This window comes from Rhinolophus ferrumequinum, chromosome 12, assembly GCF_004115265.2.
Source record: "Rhinolophus ferrumequinum isolate MPI-CBG mRhiFer1 chromosome 12, mRhiFer1_v1.p, whole genome shotgun sequence".
NCBI classification, from domain to species: domain Eukaryota; kingdom Metazoa; phylum Chordata; class Mammalia; order Chiroptera; family Rhinolophidae; genus Rhinolophus; species Rhinolophus ferrumequinum.
The window spans coordinates 35,770,239-35,786,883 of NC_046295.1; the positions used below are offsets into that span (position 1 = coordinate 35,770,239).

Here is a 16,645-nt window from a genome sequence, read left to right on the forward strand (position 1 = left end):
AGAATTAAATGAGATCATGTATGTGACAGCATCTCATACATAGTTGTTGCTCGATAAATAATAGTATCTCTCCTTTCCTCAAATTGAGCAAAAGCATAGAAATGTGGAAAGCTATGAAATAATGTAAGTTATTTATTCCTGAAGCTAACAGAATCCAGATACTGAATACCAGAAAGGATAGATAAGCAATGAAATAGTAAAAAAAAAAAAAAAAGTCACTTCTTGGCATGTATTACTGTTAGCTGAACTGGTGTCTCAACAATATAACCATCTGACACAATGAGCTGGCTCTGTTTAATGTCAGAAATAATTTAAGAAAATAAGTTCATACTGAGAGCCTGGTCTCAAATTACATATTAACACATTTCCTAAGGAGACGTGATTCTTACAATTATGCCCTTACTTGGCTGCTAGAATTTCTGCATTCCAGGCTTTTGCCAGAGACTATAATTTTGAGTGCTCCACCATCCAATTCTTATCAAAAGTTGGTTATGAGAAACAATATTCACGGAGAACTGCCTGAAGGATATGCATTCTGTTCATTCCTCTAGATAGTCTAAATATTATTCATGGTTTAGGTCAGCTCATCAGATCCCCATGTGATAGCTTCTTGTCAATTTCCCTTTCCTGGTCAGGATTAATGAACAAGACACATCTATCCTTATGGAGTTTTTGAACTCTGTGTTAAAAGAGAAAACTTGAATAGGTTTCTAAACAGAGAAAACCAGTAAGTTACCAAGACAGGAGCATCAGAGTAGCATGAAGCTATTTATCTCTAAACCAGGAAGCAAGAAGACAACAATACCATATTAATAGAGAGATGAAAGGAAAGAACTGTGAACCAAGAATCTGGTACTGGCCAAGAGATCTAGTCATGTAAGAGGAGAAAATGAAGACATTTCTGGACATAGAGTGACTCAGAGTGGACCGTCCATATGCCACTTGTGAGGAAACTACTTGAGAAGTATTCCAGCGAAGTGAAAATTGAATCAGAACAAAGGTGCTGGGATAGGGGGAAATGAGGAGCCAAAGAAACAAGGATGAACCTCCTAAAACTTACGGTCAAGTCTAAATAAATGATGATATGAGACTATGGATTATGAATTGTTAATTAAGGTTTCTTGAAACAGCAGAGCCATGTCAACTAAGAGAAGGTATTACATGTAGTAGTTTGGAATGGAGCGATCAGTGAGAGAGTAAAAATATTTCAAATATTTCCTCTTGTGAACCAGGAAGAGAGAAGAAATGTCATGGGTTGTGCGCTGGAAGCAGGCCCTGGGACAGAGTTTTGGGTGTGAGGCGTTTATTAAGGGGTCAACACCTATGTTTTGAGTTGAATTGTGCCCTGCAAAAAGATACGTTGAAGTCCTAATCCCCCTCCACCTGTGCACGTGACCGTAGTGGAAATAGTCTTTGCAGATGTAATCAAGTTAGGATAAAATATTCATCTGATAATACTGGTATCCTTATAAGGAAGGAAAAGGCCCTGTGAAGACAGTCACACACCAGCAGAACTCTGTGATGACAGAGACAGAGATTAGAGTAAGGCAGCCGTAAGCCAAGGAGCGCCAAGGACCAGTGGCCATGACCAGAAGCTAGAAAGAGGCAAGGAAGGATTCTGTGCAGAGGTTCACGGCCCTGCTGATACCTTGATTTTGGACTCACTGCCTCAGAACTATGGGAGAACAGATTTCTGGTTTTTTAAGCTCTGGAGATTGAAGGATAATACAACCTGTGAAAGGAGGAGGGAAGAAGCTTGGTTGGGCAAACAGAGGGAGAAGGCCAGCTCCTATATAAGACCCACAAATCCTGAGCCAGCTTGGTGGGGAGCTTCCCCATTATTTAGTCAAAGCATGTGGGCTGCCCCATGGAGGCTGTAAGCTGGGGTGCGGTGACTCTCTGCAGAGACAGACCCTAACAGAGCTGGCAGCCCTCATTGGTGAGCAACCTTCCTTCCTGGAAGGGAGATCTGGGTGGCCCATCTCCATGTATACTACAGTAGTCCGAGGGAACAATGTCTGGATTGTGAGGACAGCATACAGTCACTTTATTTAATAGAAAAATAGATTTTTTTAATGATTTAAAAATAGATAACCGAGCAAAGATATGTAGAATAAATATTTTTAAATAGTAGGAAGAAAATGGAATTGTAAATTGATTAATCCAGCAAAAAAAGGAATGAATAAAAATAAATACAGTAGCAATAAATGTAATTAATAGTAAACAGATAATGATGGAAGCACACCAAATATAATCTTATCATGATAGATGTGAATTTGTTTCAGTCCCCTTGTCAAATGACAAACACTCTTAGATTGGCAATAACAAAATAAAAATCCAGTTTTAAGCTATTTGTAAGGAATACAGCTAAAATAAAATGACAACCAAAAATATTGAAGATATATAAATGGACAAGGATATGCTAAGCGTATGCAAATAAAAGGAAAACAGAAGTGGAGATATTACCATCAATTAAGATAGAACCCAACACCAAAATTATCAAATAAGAAAAGATACTTTTAATGATAAAGACTACAATTCACAAGGAGACTTATGCATATTTATATGTACACACACACACACACAGACACACATACACATACACACCATCAGGAATGAAGAAAAAGACAATACTCAGATCCCAAAAGAATTGTAAGAATTCAGTAAGGGAATATTACGTGCAATTTCATGGCAACAAATTTAAAAATCTAGAGGAAAATGTTTTCTAAAAAATATATAAATTATTATACTAAAATTCAATCCAAAGAGAGGTTGGTTATAAATTCCAAGAAGTGAATAATTGTAAAAAAAAAAAATCTGAATACATGTAAAGAGAGTCTTCCAATTTTATGAGAAGTACTAATTTCTAATACCAAAACTTGATAAAGATGGGACAACAATCTATCAATTTCAATCATGAAAATATGCTTTTAAAGTGGTAGCAAATCAAATCCAAGTTAGGGTCTATTCTAGAAATATAAGGATGATTTGCATTATAAAATCTATGTTACAGGTTGACATAGCAGAATAAAGGAGAACAATCTATGACTACACCAACTGATGAAGAAAACACATTTGATATAATTTAGACATTCCTTATAAAAAATTAAATTACATTAGAATATAGCAGAGAGAACCTACTATGCTACTAAACAAACAAAAGCATTATGTTGGAGGGTGACTGCTGTAAGATTGCTGTATGTGCCTGATGCCACTACTGTTACTCAACTGCTGTTACTTAACATTGTTTTAGTTGTTCAGCGAATGTAATAAGAAAAGACATAGAAATAAACTGTATAAATATTGCAGGTGTTGTGACTGAGATTCTACTTAAAAATCTTTTAAAATTCCGAAAGTGGGTTTGGTAAAATTACTAGGTGAAAGATAATCGATGAAACTCAATAGTTTTTCTTTCTGTGAATTAATAATTGTTTAGAAATGCAAGTAGAAAATTCCCTGTTTTAAAGGTGACAAGCTAAAATATTTGGGAATGAATTTAGTAAGACATAAGACAAAAACAAAAAACAAGATTGTAGTAAAAGACATAACATTCATAGAAATATGGAACTATATCTATTTTGAATGAGAAAACTCAAAATTCAAAAAAAATCAATTCTTCCCAAATTAATATATAAATTTAATATAATTCTAGTCAGAATTCCAACTTGGAGGGAGAACATGTCAGATCAATCAATATGATTTTAAAGTTCATATAAAAATAAAATACAAGAAAATTGCTAAACTTGGAAGAAAAACAGTATAGGAAAACTGCACCAGCAGCTATCGAAGTATATACTATCATATTCCTGCAGTTAGGACAAATAATATTAGCTCAGGAACCTAAGTAAGTCTTTGGTACATATTAGAGAGTCCAGAAATAGATTAAGATATACAGGAAAACGTAATATATGCTAAAGGTAGCATGTCTTTCTAGTAAGAAAAGTAAATAATGTTGGGGCAATTAGCTGTCCATCTGGGGGAAGATGAGGTTAGATTCCATATAGAATAAAGATCTAATGTTTAAAATGGATCTGTAAAATTACTAGAAGAAAATATAGAATGCATGCAGCATCAGGTTCGGGGAACTGTCCCAAGTAAGATAGTAAATCCATAACTCATAAAGGAAAAATTAGCCTATATAAATACTTAAAATGTCTACATGACAAGACAACATAAACAAATCCAAAAAATTAACAGTAGCTTGTAATTCATATGACAGAGTTGGTGTTTAACATACTGGGACATCTTATTAGGTTGGTGCAAATGTAATTGCGGTTTAAAAGGTTAAAAATAATTGCAAAAACCACAATTACTTTTGCACCAACCTAATACAAAGTGATTATGAGAGAGAAAAGATAAATAGCACAGTATAAAAATATGCAAAGGGCATGAACTGGAAATGTCAATCACCAGCAGCCTGTGAAAAGGATAAGCCCCATAAGTGGTACGGGAATGAGAACTAAAACAATTGCGGTGCCATGATGTGCCCGTCAGGTTGGCAAACATTGTAAAGATGGCGAACATACAGTGCTGATAAGTATGTGTCAGCAAGCAGCTGCTCTTCATGCACCATTGGACTGGCTGCTTTAACCTTTCTACATAAAGGAATGTAACAGTGGTTACAGTGGTCCTTCAAATAGTAATGTGCTCATCGAGTTTGGCCCAACTTCCAGGATTCTGTTCTTTCCCACAGAAGTGAAAGTACTAGAACTTTAAAAATGTTTGAATAAAGCTGTTTATTCCTGCTTTGGTTATGGTGGCCGAACCCGGAAATAGTCTCCAAGGAAGTGATGGTATATGCATCTTGTGGAATATTTTACAGTTATTTAAAAATGAAATAGATACGGATATATAGAGATTTGAAAAAATATCTGAAACATATTGGTAAGAGTAAGCAGAAATAAAGTGTGTGTGTGTGTGTGTGTGTGTGTGTGTGTGTGTGTGTGTGTAAACAAGCATAGGAAAGATTTTGGAAGGACATGCAACACATTGGTAACATTGGTTGTCTCAGGGGAGAGATACGGGTGGGTCCTTATTCATTTTTACTTTGTCTCTGTATTTTTAAAATTTGTTACCATGAACAAGTATCTCTTCTGCAAAGGAGGTTTGTTGAATTGTTCTTGAAGGTTGTGTCAACTAAACAAAACTCATGAAAATCACAGTTGATTTACCACAAGGATAATGTTGAAAAATGTCCACACATCATATGGGGACTCCTTTATGAAGATCCACAAGAGGAATTTCTTGTCCAGCCTTAATCACCCCAATACCTGGAGTTTGTTTGAGCAGTTGGTTTGCTTTTATCATATGGACATTGGGCATTTAGGTAACTGATGGTTTCTTTGTTTGCTGTGACCACAAGGAATATCAGAGTGAAACTGGAGACTGGAGACTGGAGACAGGGTCACGTGGCTAATATCCTATGCATAGCCCATACTGCTCTCCCCACCTTTGTTTTCCCTTCACACACATTCCTTTCTTCATTTTAGTTTTAACTGATTGCATTGTATGTATCCCTATAGCCACCTCTGATCCTTTTTGGGAGATAAAGTAGAAATATGAGTAAATAATGACCAGTGATTTCTATTTTTACAGGAACCTGGGAAGGAAAACAGTTTCAACAATGAATAGGCCACCCGTCACGATCAACTACAGATGACTTGCCACTTCATTTTCTAAGGTAAGGAAATATAATCTATATTTTTAATTACTTCCAACTGACTCATTATAGAGTCATTACCTCTTTTATTTTATACTTGTTTACAAATATTCTGAATCATATATCTAGTTCATGACCTGCAACTTTGATAACAAATGTAAAATAAATAACAAGCAAATAAAAACAGGGCATTTTGTGAATGTCAGTATGCCTATAGGAGCAGAACCCAGATGTGGTCTCTGATATTAATTACGGTGTATGGTTAAATTTTTGAATAGCATTAGTGTTTTCCTTATTTTTAAATGTAGCAGTGCTCACTGCAGAATGCTTGGAGAATATGTCATGTGTAAAATGAAAACCTTCAGCATTCATAATCCCATCATCCACAGATAATCACCCATATTTCTATGAATTTATTTTCTCCTTCCTTTTATGTGTACATAGATATGTACATGATTATAATGTTCCTTAAAACAATGTTTTTAATTCATACTTATTTTGGCTTCCATAGTTATGGCTTCCATACTTATTCCATAGTTTGGCTTCCATACTTATTTTGGCTTCCAAGTGATGCACCTTAACTGGTGTAAGAACATAGCACATCAAGGAACAAAGAGTAATTATCATTCTAACCATTTTTTTTATATTTAATATATTTTTTTAATTAAATTTATTGGGGTGACAATGGTTAGTAAAATTACATAGGTTTCAAGTGTACAATTCTGAAATACATCATCTATATATCACATTGTGTGTTCACCACCCAGAGTCAGTTCTCCTTCCATCACCATATATTTGATCCCCTTTACCCTCATCTACCATCCTCCCCACCCCCTTACCCTCAGGTAACCACTAAACTGTTGTCTATCTGAGTTTTTGTTTATTTGTTTGTTTGTCTTGTTCCTTTGTTGCTTTCAGTTTTATATCCCACATATGAGTGAAGTCATACGGTTCTCAACTTTTTCTGTCTGATTTATTTTGGTTAGCGTAGTAATCTCAAGATCCATCCATGTTGTTGCAAATGGCAGTATTTCATCTTTTCTTATGGCTGAGTGATATTTCATTGTGCATATGTACCACATCTTCTTTATCCAATCACCTTTCGAAAGACACTTTAGTTGTTTCCATGTGTTGGCCACAGTAAATAAAGCTGCAGTGAACATCGGAGCACATATGTCTTTACGGATAAATGTTTTCAGATTTTTGGTGTATACCCAGGAGAGGAATTGCTGGGTCATATGATAACTCTATTCTTAATTTTTTGAGGAACCTCCACATTGTCTTTGTAACAGCTGCACCAATCTATTCCCATCAACAGTGTATGAGGGTTGTTTTCTCCACAGCCTCTCCAATGCTTGTTATTGTCTTGTTGATGGTAGCCATTCTGACAGGTGTGAGGTGATATCTCATTGTGGTTTTGATTTGCATTTCCCTAACAGCTAGTGAAGTTGAGCGTTTTTTTCATTTCAATAGCCATTTGCAGTTTACCAGTACATGCCTAAGCCTCTCATTTTTCTCTCCTACCCTGATGTCCTAGTTAATAGGTTTGTGTGACCTTTGTTAAACATCACGCTACAGAAAAAAAACCTTTGAATCCATGTGGCATGTCACAACCTCCCTTTATTATTTTTATCTATTTTGTGCTGCTTAAAGGGGATCATTTTTAAAACAAAACAAAACAGAAGTTTATCTACTTCTCTCCTCTTTGATGCACGCAAGATGATGGCTCTGCCCAGAAATGTGCAGTCGGAGTGGTGAAAGGTGACTGGGTTCTGGATGTCTTCCCAAGGCTTTGCTGACACATTGGCTGGTGTAAACACAGGAGGACTTCGAGATTTGGGGCCTGAGAAGCAAGAGGTTGGAGATGCCAGGGGAAAGTGCAAGTGAAGGAATTTGGTAGGAAATATCAGGAATTTGGTTTTAGATGATCTAAATTTGAGGTGTCTGTTAGATATCCAAGTGAGGATATCAAGAAGACAATTGGACGTGTAAGTCTGGGGTTCAAAAAAGAGACCTAGATGGTATGTAGAAATCCCCAAGAAAGTCAGTATGGATAGAGAAGAGAACCAAGGACTCAGTCCTGGACACTCCAACATTAAGAGGTTACAGAGAAAGGAAGAGGAACAAACTAAAGAGACTTAGAAGTGACCAAGGAGATGGGGGAAGATATTAAACCAAGATAGCATGGTGCTCTAGAAGCAAAGTGAAGAACATTTAAAAAGTGAGTGATTGATGGTCTATATTGATTTTCTGATAGGTCAGGCAAAATGGAGGCTTACCGTTAACCATTGGATTTGACAACATGGAGGTCACTGGTGATAAGGACATTCTTAGGGCAGTGTTGGAAGCAAAACCCTGATTGAATTGCATTAAAGAGAGAATTTGAGAAAAGGAATCAGAGATTAAGAGCAGAGACATGTTTTTCAAGGGTTTGCTGCAAGGGGGAATAAGAAAGTAACGGGGAAGTGGAATCAAGAGGGAGAAGGTTTTTTATTTTTTAAGATGGAAGAAACAGAAGAATGTTGATGGAATGAAACAGAGTGAAAAATTGATGTAAAGAGAGAAATGGGACAATTGTAGGAGGGATGTGCTTGAATAAGTGAGAGGGGACAGGATCTGCACAATTTAAATAAGCTTTTTATGTTGGGGAATTATTAACTTTTGTCACATTTATTGCCAATATTTTTCAGCTTCCTGCTTGCCTTTTAATTTATTCATGATCTGTTTTGACATTAAGAAGCTGATGATTTTGAATAGTCAATTAACTTTTTCATTTGTGATTCTCCTATAACTTTTTTTTTTTAATTTATTGGGGTGACAATTGTTAGTAAAATTACATAGATTTCAGGTGTACAATTCTGTATCACATCATCTATAAATTACATTGTGTGTTCACCACCCAGAGTCAGTTCTCCTTCCATCACCATATATTTGATCCCCCTTATCCTCATCTCCCACCCCCCAACCCCCTTACCCTCTGGTAACCACTAAATTACGTTCCCCATCTCCTATAACTTTTAAGCTTATAAAAATCTTTGCCTACTCGGGGATCAAATATCAAATAAATGCCTATGTGTTCTTAAAAATGATTATGTAATTTGAGCTTTTAAGGGGTAAAAAGCTCAAGAGTTTGCTTTTTACCCTGAGCCTGATATTGTAAAACCATTCAGATATCCTAATTCCACTAATATATCATTCCAAACTTACTAACCTATTACAAAAAGACTAGAAAAATCAGTTATTCTCTAAACAAATTAAGCAGATATAGTGTGTGAAGCAGTAGTGTGTGAAACATCTGTCCTTGAAAACTTCATATTCTAATATGGACAGATTGAATGGATGCAAATGGAATTGAAACTTTATCTATTGTGGGCTATGATACATTGGTCTGGTAAGATTGGCTTGCCATGGTCCATTCTTTCATTTAGTTGTATGGTTTTTAGTCACATCAAGCTAATGATAATGTGAGTAAAATCAATCATTGAGTTCCAATGAAGAGAAGTGGCTGGTAAATTCTTAGGTTTAGCACACACTGTTTAGTAAAAGGACAAGATTTAAAATGTACTTCAAAGGCTTATGAGAAAGTCAGTTTTACCCCTCTTTGGTGTATAGAATGCTCTTCATGCAATTTGAGATAAGACCCTTAGATATCATGGTTCCCTGATGATGTCCTTATCTTTGTTTACTACATAAGTAACTGGTTTCAAAAATTCAGATGAATTAAAATTTAAATGCAAAACCCTTATTATTAAAAAGAGAGAGAAATACATGTTTAAATAGCCCCCAATGGAAAAAAATATTTTATGTAAAAGCATTGGAAGAAATCACAAAGGTAGTCAATACTTTCGAGTATGAAAAATGTAAAACTTCTCTATGGCATAATTATAAAATAAATTAAAAGACAGGAGCATGGAAAATATTAATAATGTGCTTGGAAACAGATTAATAATCTTAATATGTAAACATCAATAAGGAAACCACAATTATCAATAACGATAATAAGTAAAAATCAACTAAAACAGTAAGACCCCACTGGATAAATGGATAAAATAATTGAAAACTCAACAGAAGAAATGCAAAGAGCTAAAAAGATATGCAAACAATGTTAACATTCACTAATAATTTTCAAGATGCAAATTAAAATTAAGAGATGCTTTCTTATACCTGTCAAAATAGAAAAGATAATTAAAACAACAGCCATTGCTAAGTGCTTAATGAAACCAGCTCCCACTCACTGCTGATATGTAAATGAATATATTCTTCTTTGAAAGAAATTCAGCAGTATGTAATAAGTGCTTTCAATTTTTTAGTGGCCTAGTATTTATAGGAATCTCGTCCAAGAAAACACTAAAGTTGAGCAAAGATAGAAGCATAAAATAATTTGTAGAAGCAAAATCCTTGGACTACCTCAACTATCCGTCAATATTAGCATTATTAACTATAGTATTAACACACACAATTTTGTTTACACAGTGGTATCTTGAAACTAGAAAAAGTTTTTATTCTTACAGTGACATTTTTATAACCATATAAGAAAATGCTTACTACATAAATGTTCAGGGAAATGCTAGGTAACATGGTATAATATTTTCAGTATGAAAGTGCGTAGAACAAAAGGTGGCAACAAATATGCCAAACTGAATGGTGGAATTGCCCAAGGGTAATAGAACTAAGTACTTTTTTTTTTCTGATTAATTTTTTTTGGTACTTTCCAGATAGCTTTATAGGAAGTATCTATAACCAGAAGAAAAGGGTTTTTTTAAAGGCTTTGTAGAAAGAAACTGATATACATGATACAGGCTTGGACTTCCATAGCCTCTTTCTTGTAGAATATGGAGTAAAGTATACTACCAAAATGATTTAGGAGTAAAGATTTATTTTGGAAAGATTGGGAACACTGATTTTTTTCTTTTTTAAGTATTCTGAGAAATCTCTCCCTTTCTTGGAGATAATAGCAATAACAGCAAAAATGTAATTAATCAAAACAGATCCTCTAGTTAACAATATTGTTAGCATACTGTATTTCAGAGTAGTGTTGTCAACTCAAAAAGGTACATTTTTCTCTTGTAGATGTCGTCTGCTGCTGAAAATGGAGATGCAGCACCTGGAAAACAAAACGAAGAAAAAACCTATAAAAAGGTGAGTATTTTATTTTCTTCAACTCAGAAAGAGGAGTGCTTTTATTGCTTAGACTGTTAATATTGTTTGTTATAAACCCCTTTTTCCTCCAAAGCAGATATACATAAGTACTGTCTTAGTTTCCTATTGTTGCTGTAACAAATTATCACAAACTGAGTGGCTTACACAGCACAAATGTGTCATCTTACAGTTCTGTATGCAGCTCAGACGTCTAACATGGGTCTCACTGGGCCAAGATCCAAGTATCAGCAGGGCTGTGTTCCTTTTTGGAGATTCTAGAGAGTCCGTTTTCTTGTCTTTTCCAGTTTTTCCAGGCTACCTGTGTTCCCTGTATCATAATTCCTTTCCAACTTTAAAGCCCACGAAAGCTGGCCTTTCACAAGCTATATCACCCTGATACTTGAAAAGGACCCTTGTGAGTATATTGAGCCCTCCTGGATTAGCCAGGATAATCCTATTATTTTAAAGTTTGCTGATTATTGACCTTAATTTCCTCTGCAACCATAACTCCTCTTTGCCATATAACAACATATTCACAAGTCCCAAGGATTAGGACATGGACATCTTTGGCAGGCCATTTTTCTGCCTACCAGGTACTGTGATATAGAATATTAACAGAAGGTAGAGATTTGAAAACCCTTCTCATTCAAAACAAGAAGGCCCTTATGGATGGATGAGCAGTTCTGTGGTCTGTATGTGAATCCTTTAATTGACTCACTACTTTCCACCAAAATTTTTAAATATTTTCTGCCTTTGATTTTAAAAAAATTTTTTTCTGAGGTGAAATTCTGCCTCACTCCCTTCTAAGCCTCTCAGATTCTGTCTTCAGCCCATTTCACAGAAATCTCTTTCCAGTCTTCCCAGTGTATGGTACCACTCTTTGACAAATGCTTGGCTTCTAGCAACCAAGCTAACATTCAGAAACATTAATATATGTTCCCAAGTACCACGACTCCTGATTTTAAATTGGCTAAACATTTTAGCTTTTAAGAGTCTTTGCCTTCCTTTTCTCTTGGGAATAGGAGATTTGGGTATTGGAGATTTATTATCTCTGGACTTTTCCTTTAGCCTTTTAGTCTTTAATGCATAGCTAGCAAGAAGTTCTGTCATGAAGTACGTGAGCCATCTGATCTGTCCACATATATTCAGGTTATGGAACTAATATGTTTTTTTGGTTCCATTTTAATGTGGGAAAATATGCCCTTTTTCCTGGTGCATCTTTTCTTCTGACTTTTCTACTCCATCAAACCCAGCAATATAAACAGAGAGGTGACCATCCAGAGTGATGGTGTGGTTGGGAAGAATAGGGTGAAGATTCAAGTGCTCAGAAGTCATGTGAGGGGACATCAAGTTTGTGCATCTGGCCAAAGGCAACTATAGATTTCATTTTTAGACACAGGTGGAAAACCAAATCCTATCTCGTTTACTTAAGATACCTTGTAAATTCAGTCAAACATAAGAACAACATAGAGATGGTCTAACTGTCAGCCTGTCATTACTTCAGATCAGTTTCTGGGAGTTTCCTCAATCAGCATCAAATGCGGTACGATTCTTGACTGGATTCTGGCCTATGGCAGCTTTTTCGTGATGCAAAAGTAATAGAATATGACCGGGACGTGTTAGAGTTTGCTAAGTGTGCCCTGCCCAATCATTTAGTAAAGAAAGTTTTTCATAATATTATAGTGATCATTCTATGATTAATGTCTCTAATGTCTCTAACACGATATTTGACTCAGCAATGCTGGGTAGATTACAAACACTGAAAATCAGATTCTGAGAGACCACAATTCCAACAAGTAAGAGAAGATGCAGGAAACTTAAGAGGACAAAAAAAGAAAAAAACACCAAAATTGTTTTAAATGTGTGATGGCATGTGGATCTTTTTGATGATCTCTGATTTTAAAAGGAACGTAAGCAATGGAGGTGGAGGTAGGTGGTCTCTGTGTAAGAAAAGCACCAAAAAGAGAACACGGTGCCTAGATTTCAGTCCTCAGTAAACACCGTGTTGATATGCACAGCAAGAAGGGACCACTTAGAGAAAGGGTCGCTTTACTAACAGTTAAAAGCCCAGCTGAGCTGTTCAATTTAATTCTTCTCAATTATGCAAAAAGATCCTCAAACTGGTAGTGTTCATGTTGGAGTTAGAAGACGTGATAATAAGAGTTACATTAGCTATTGTAAATATGGTTGTCCCTGGGCCCAGATGAACCCTTTCCTAAATGAAAGAACTTGAAGCTAGAATAGGGAAACCACTGAGTATTACTTTTGAAAAATTGGAAGAAGGGAAACGTTGTCAAAAGGCAGGAGATCAGCAAATATCGTCTCTATTTTCAAAAATGAGGAAAAGGTACGTTTTGGAAACCAGATGTGAGACTGTTCCTTGGCGTAATTTGACATTGGGTTAGTAAACCTATGGTTTATGTGCCTTTAGAGAACAAACACATCTTTCACAAATCTGCAGAGCTTCATAAAGATATAGTTTGTCAAATGAACCACATTTCCTATTAAATTAGTCGCAGACAAGGAGAATGCTCAAGTTGTATGACTATGGATCTAAAAGCACCTGGAAGATTCTTGTGGCGCCCTTTCAGACAAGACATGTGGATTAAATATTATGATTAGTGTGTTGGTACTTGGTTGAACTAATGTTCCCAAAGAATGGTAGTCTTGCTCCCCAGTCACTTAGTCTCTACCAGCGTGATGCATGAGTTGACCCTGTAGCTTTACATTGTTTACCCATGACCTTAATGAAAGCATAAAAACTGAGCTTTTCAAATACACAAATGACAAAAATCTGGGACTGATAACTGAGAGACTAGATGAGTGTCATCTAGGCCATGAACCACTTCGTTAACTATTGTCCCTTTTACAAATACCTTTTAGTTACATTTTTTTCCCCCAACCCTGAAGCCCTGACCATGGGGTATGCACCTTTTTAATAAGGAGCTTTGATGACCCATTGGGGTTTTGCCTGTGACTGAAGCCAATCTATTGGCCCCAGGTGAAGAACCCCTGATCTGTTATGCTAGGCATTGAGAAGGATTTCAAAGGAGTTTATAAGGAACTTACAGTCCAGTGGGGAAGGGAGGACATGAAAACAGTTTTAGAACACAATAGTCTGTAATAAAGTGTTCAAAAAAGAAGAAATCAGTGTGGGTTCGAGTAAATGAGCTGGCTTCGGCTTTCTGTCTCAAGCCCCAGATTTATTGGGCAGCTGCCAGCCACTCACAGAATCGTAAGTGCTATGGTTTCCATGTGTTTTTAGGTTTCCATGTGTTTTTAGGGAACTCAGTGTTCATGGAACAATGTTATGTGCTCTGAGTCTGAATTGTTTCACATGATTGTTTGGGCTGATTGCTTCTTGTTCTTCCAGCTGACCATTTCCCTAATTTATTATCAGCTCATGACAAGCCCAGGAAGAATAGCTAAAGTCCGTTGGTGAGGTTAGTGTCTTCAAGCTAATGGCTAAAATAAGAATTTTGATTAGAACTGCTTAAAACAAACATGTTGCCCATTAAGATAGGCACTAAGGGCTGCCTGGCTGTGTTTACGGAGTGTAGTGTTTCCCTTCTCAGTTCATTTATTGAGTGTCTTCCATAAGAGCTGTAAATGCAAAAGCCTACAGGAGCCAGGCAGGTAACAAGGGAATCAAATAACCAGGGGGAAAGTGATAAACAGGAAAATACATGCCTTCTGTAAAGGGGGCAGGTAGCACTCAGCTCCAGCTAAGAGAGCTTTGGAGAGTGCTCACTCGGGGTTGCCAGATATACTGGTTTTTCAAGAAACCAAAAATGTGAATTCTGATGTGAAATCTTCCAATTTTGAAAGGTTGGCAACTGATTCGAAACATTTCAAAAACACACTCTGGAGTAAACAAGCCAGTATCGATCACCTCTGGCCCTCATGCAGGGGGCTATTTGCAACCTCTCCAGTGTTTGGGCCAAGATATGAAATAGAAGAAACACATGTAAGATCTGTTCCCTGCTTCCTATAACCATGGAACTTATTTAAGAGAAAAAATATGGGCCCACGTGAAAAAAATTAATAATGACTCAAATTGGTATTAAGTGCCAAGACAGGTGACATTTCATTTAATCCTCTAGCAAGTCCTGACAAGCCCAAATCGCATTACAATCTTGGGGGGAATGTCCTTTTCTTGGACTTGTTCGTTAGCAAAGCATTTTCCTGGGATAAAAATTTCCTAGATGTCTCATTGCTTTTTGGAATGGCAGAAAATCTCACTCCTTAGGTGACTATTTTGATTTACCCACTCTTTTGTCTCAGTGACAGGAAATGTGCTGAGCACAGGCACAGAATCATGGATGAACATGATTTGTTGCAGGGACAGGAGAGCCTGGCCTAAACGCAACTAAATGCGGTGTTCGGGACACCTCCCAGGCGATTTGGGAAGTATAGGCTGCCTCTAAGTGACAGCTAGTCTTGGGTGCTGGTTTGAGGAGTTTGGACTTATGTTCTGTACTGTCTATCAGAACGTTCTGCAACGAAGGAAATGTTCTGTAATCTGCAATAATACAGTAGCCACAAGCTGCAAGTGGCTATTAAGTATTCAGAATGTGGTCAGTGCGTCTGAGAAATGAATATTTAATTTTAATTTCAGTTGAATTTAAATAAGCACATGTGGCTAATGGCTCCCGTGTTGGACAGCATGGTTCTAGGCAGTCAGGTACTATGACATTGCTTTGGAGATTAGTGATATGATTAAATGACAGCACAAATCACAATGAAGGATGAGCTGAAAGTTGCCAATAAGAGTAAGTACTATCAGAAACTTTCTGCCGTTGATGGAACTGGAGAAGTTTGTTATTATATATATATATATATATTTATTAACAAGGTGGTAAAGTAAAAAGGAAGCAGAAGGCAGGACATCAGTTCACTTTAAGAATGGTTGAAACTCAGGTAAAATACCAATGCCAGAGTTTTCTCTATTTTATATGTGAAGAAATTGCCTACCCCACCCCCATCCTTCTAAAACAAATAGATGTCACTGTGGTTCCGTGATTCATCCCAGGTCACCCAGTGAAGACAGGCATTAAGAGGACGTTGTCAGGGAGATGATTAAAATCTCCCACCATAAGATGTCCTAAGTTTGTCCATCAGAGTGGATCAGTGTTTCTCAGCCACCTGGACATGGACTGGCATGGGACATTTTTATAACCACCGTTCGATTTTCTTTCTGCCTCACTTCTCCACTCAAAAGTTGTCATTTCAGGCCTCCCGCCCCTCTCTGTCCTTCCATCCTGGCCCTGCCCACAGTAGACCCCCACTGGGAGATTCAGGTTTTGATGACTACTGCAGGCTGCCTGGGGTGTGGAGGTTGCCTGCCTTTGGTACCAACACCCCAACTTCGGGTGCGTCATGAACCTCTTTAACTGATTTCCACCCTGACAGGCAACCTGATGACGGTGCTTAGAGTGCTGTGGTAGGAAACTGACCAGACTAGGACACAAACAGGGTCATTGACTCAAGTTCCCCAGTTTTTCCATTTGGCTTTATTTTATTTTTTAAGACCTTGGCTGTCATTTCTCATTCCAGGGTCTCAGCCAGTGTTCCTCTCAGTCGAGGCAGGCAGCAATGAGGTGGCAGGGAATAACACCTGCCGTTTACCCCATTACAAGGAAAGATGTCTTTTATGATTTTTTTAAACCTGAGTGAGGTAATGACTCAGAAGAGGAAGCATTTATTTAAATACAAACTATGCTATAAAATATTCTGGGAAACTACATAGGCCACTGGTAACATTGGCTGCCTCTGGGGAGAAGCGGGTAGTGGGAATCTTGGGTTGGGGAAAACTTTTCTGTACGTACCGTTTATGCATGTTTAAGT

The 16,645-nt window shown here is 36.9% G+C and overlaps 1 protein-coding gene across 1 annotated transcript in view; it reads left to right on the forward strand.

The window, feature by feature from the left end:
- PIP5K1B (phosphatidylinositol-4-phosphate 5-kinase type 1 beta) overlaps nt 1-16,645 on the forward strand; it is a 282,047-nt gene that overhangs the window by 93,366 nt on the left and 172,036 nt on the right. Inside the window, 2 exon segments of the mRNA XM_033123070.1 lie at nt 5,596-5,680; nt 10,730-10,798. Coding sequence (XP_032978961.1) covers nt 10,730-10,798 — 69 coding nt within the window. The 5' untranslated portion in view covers nt 5,596-5,680.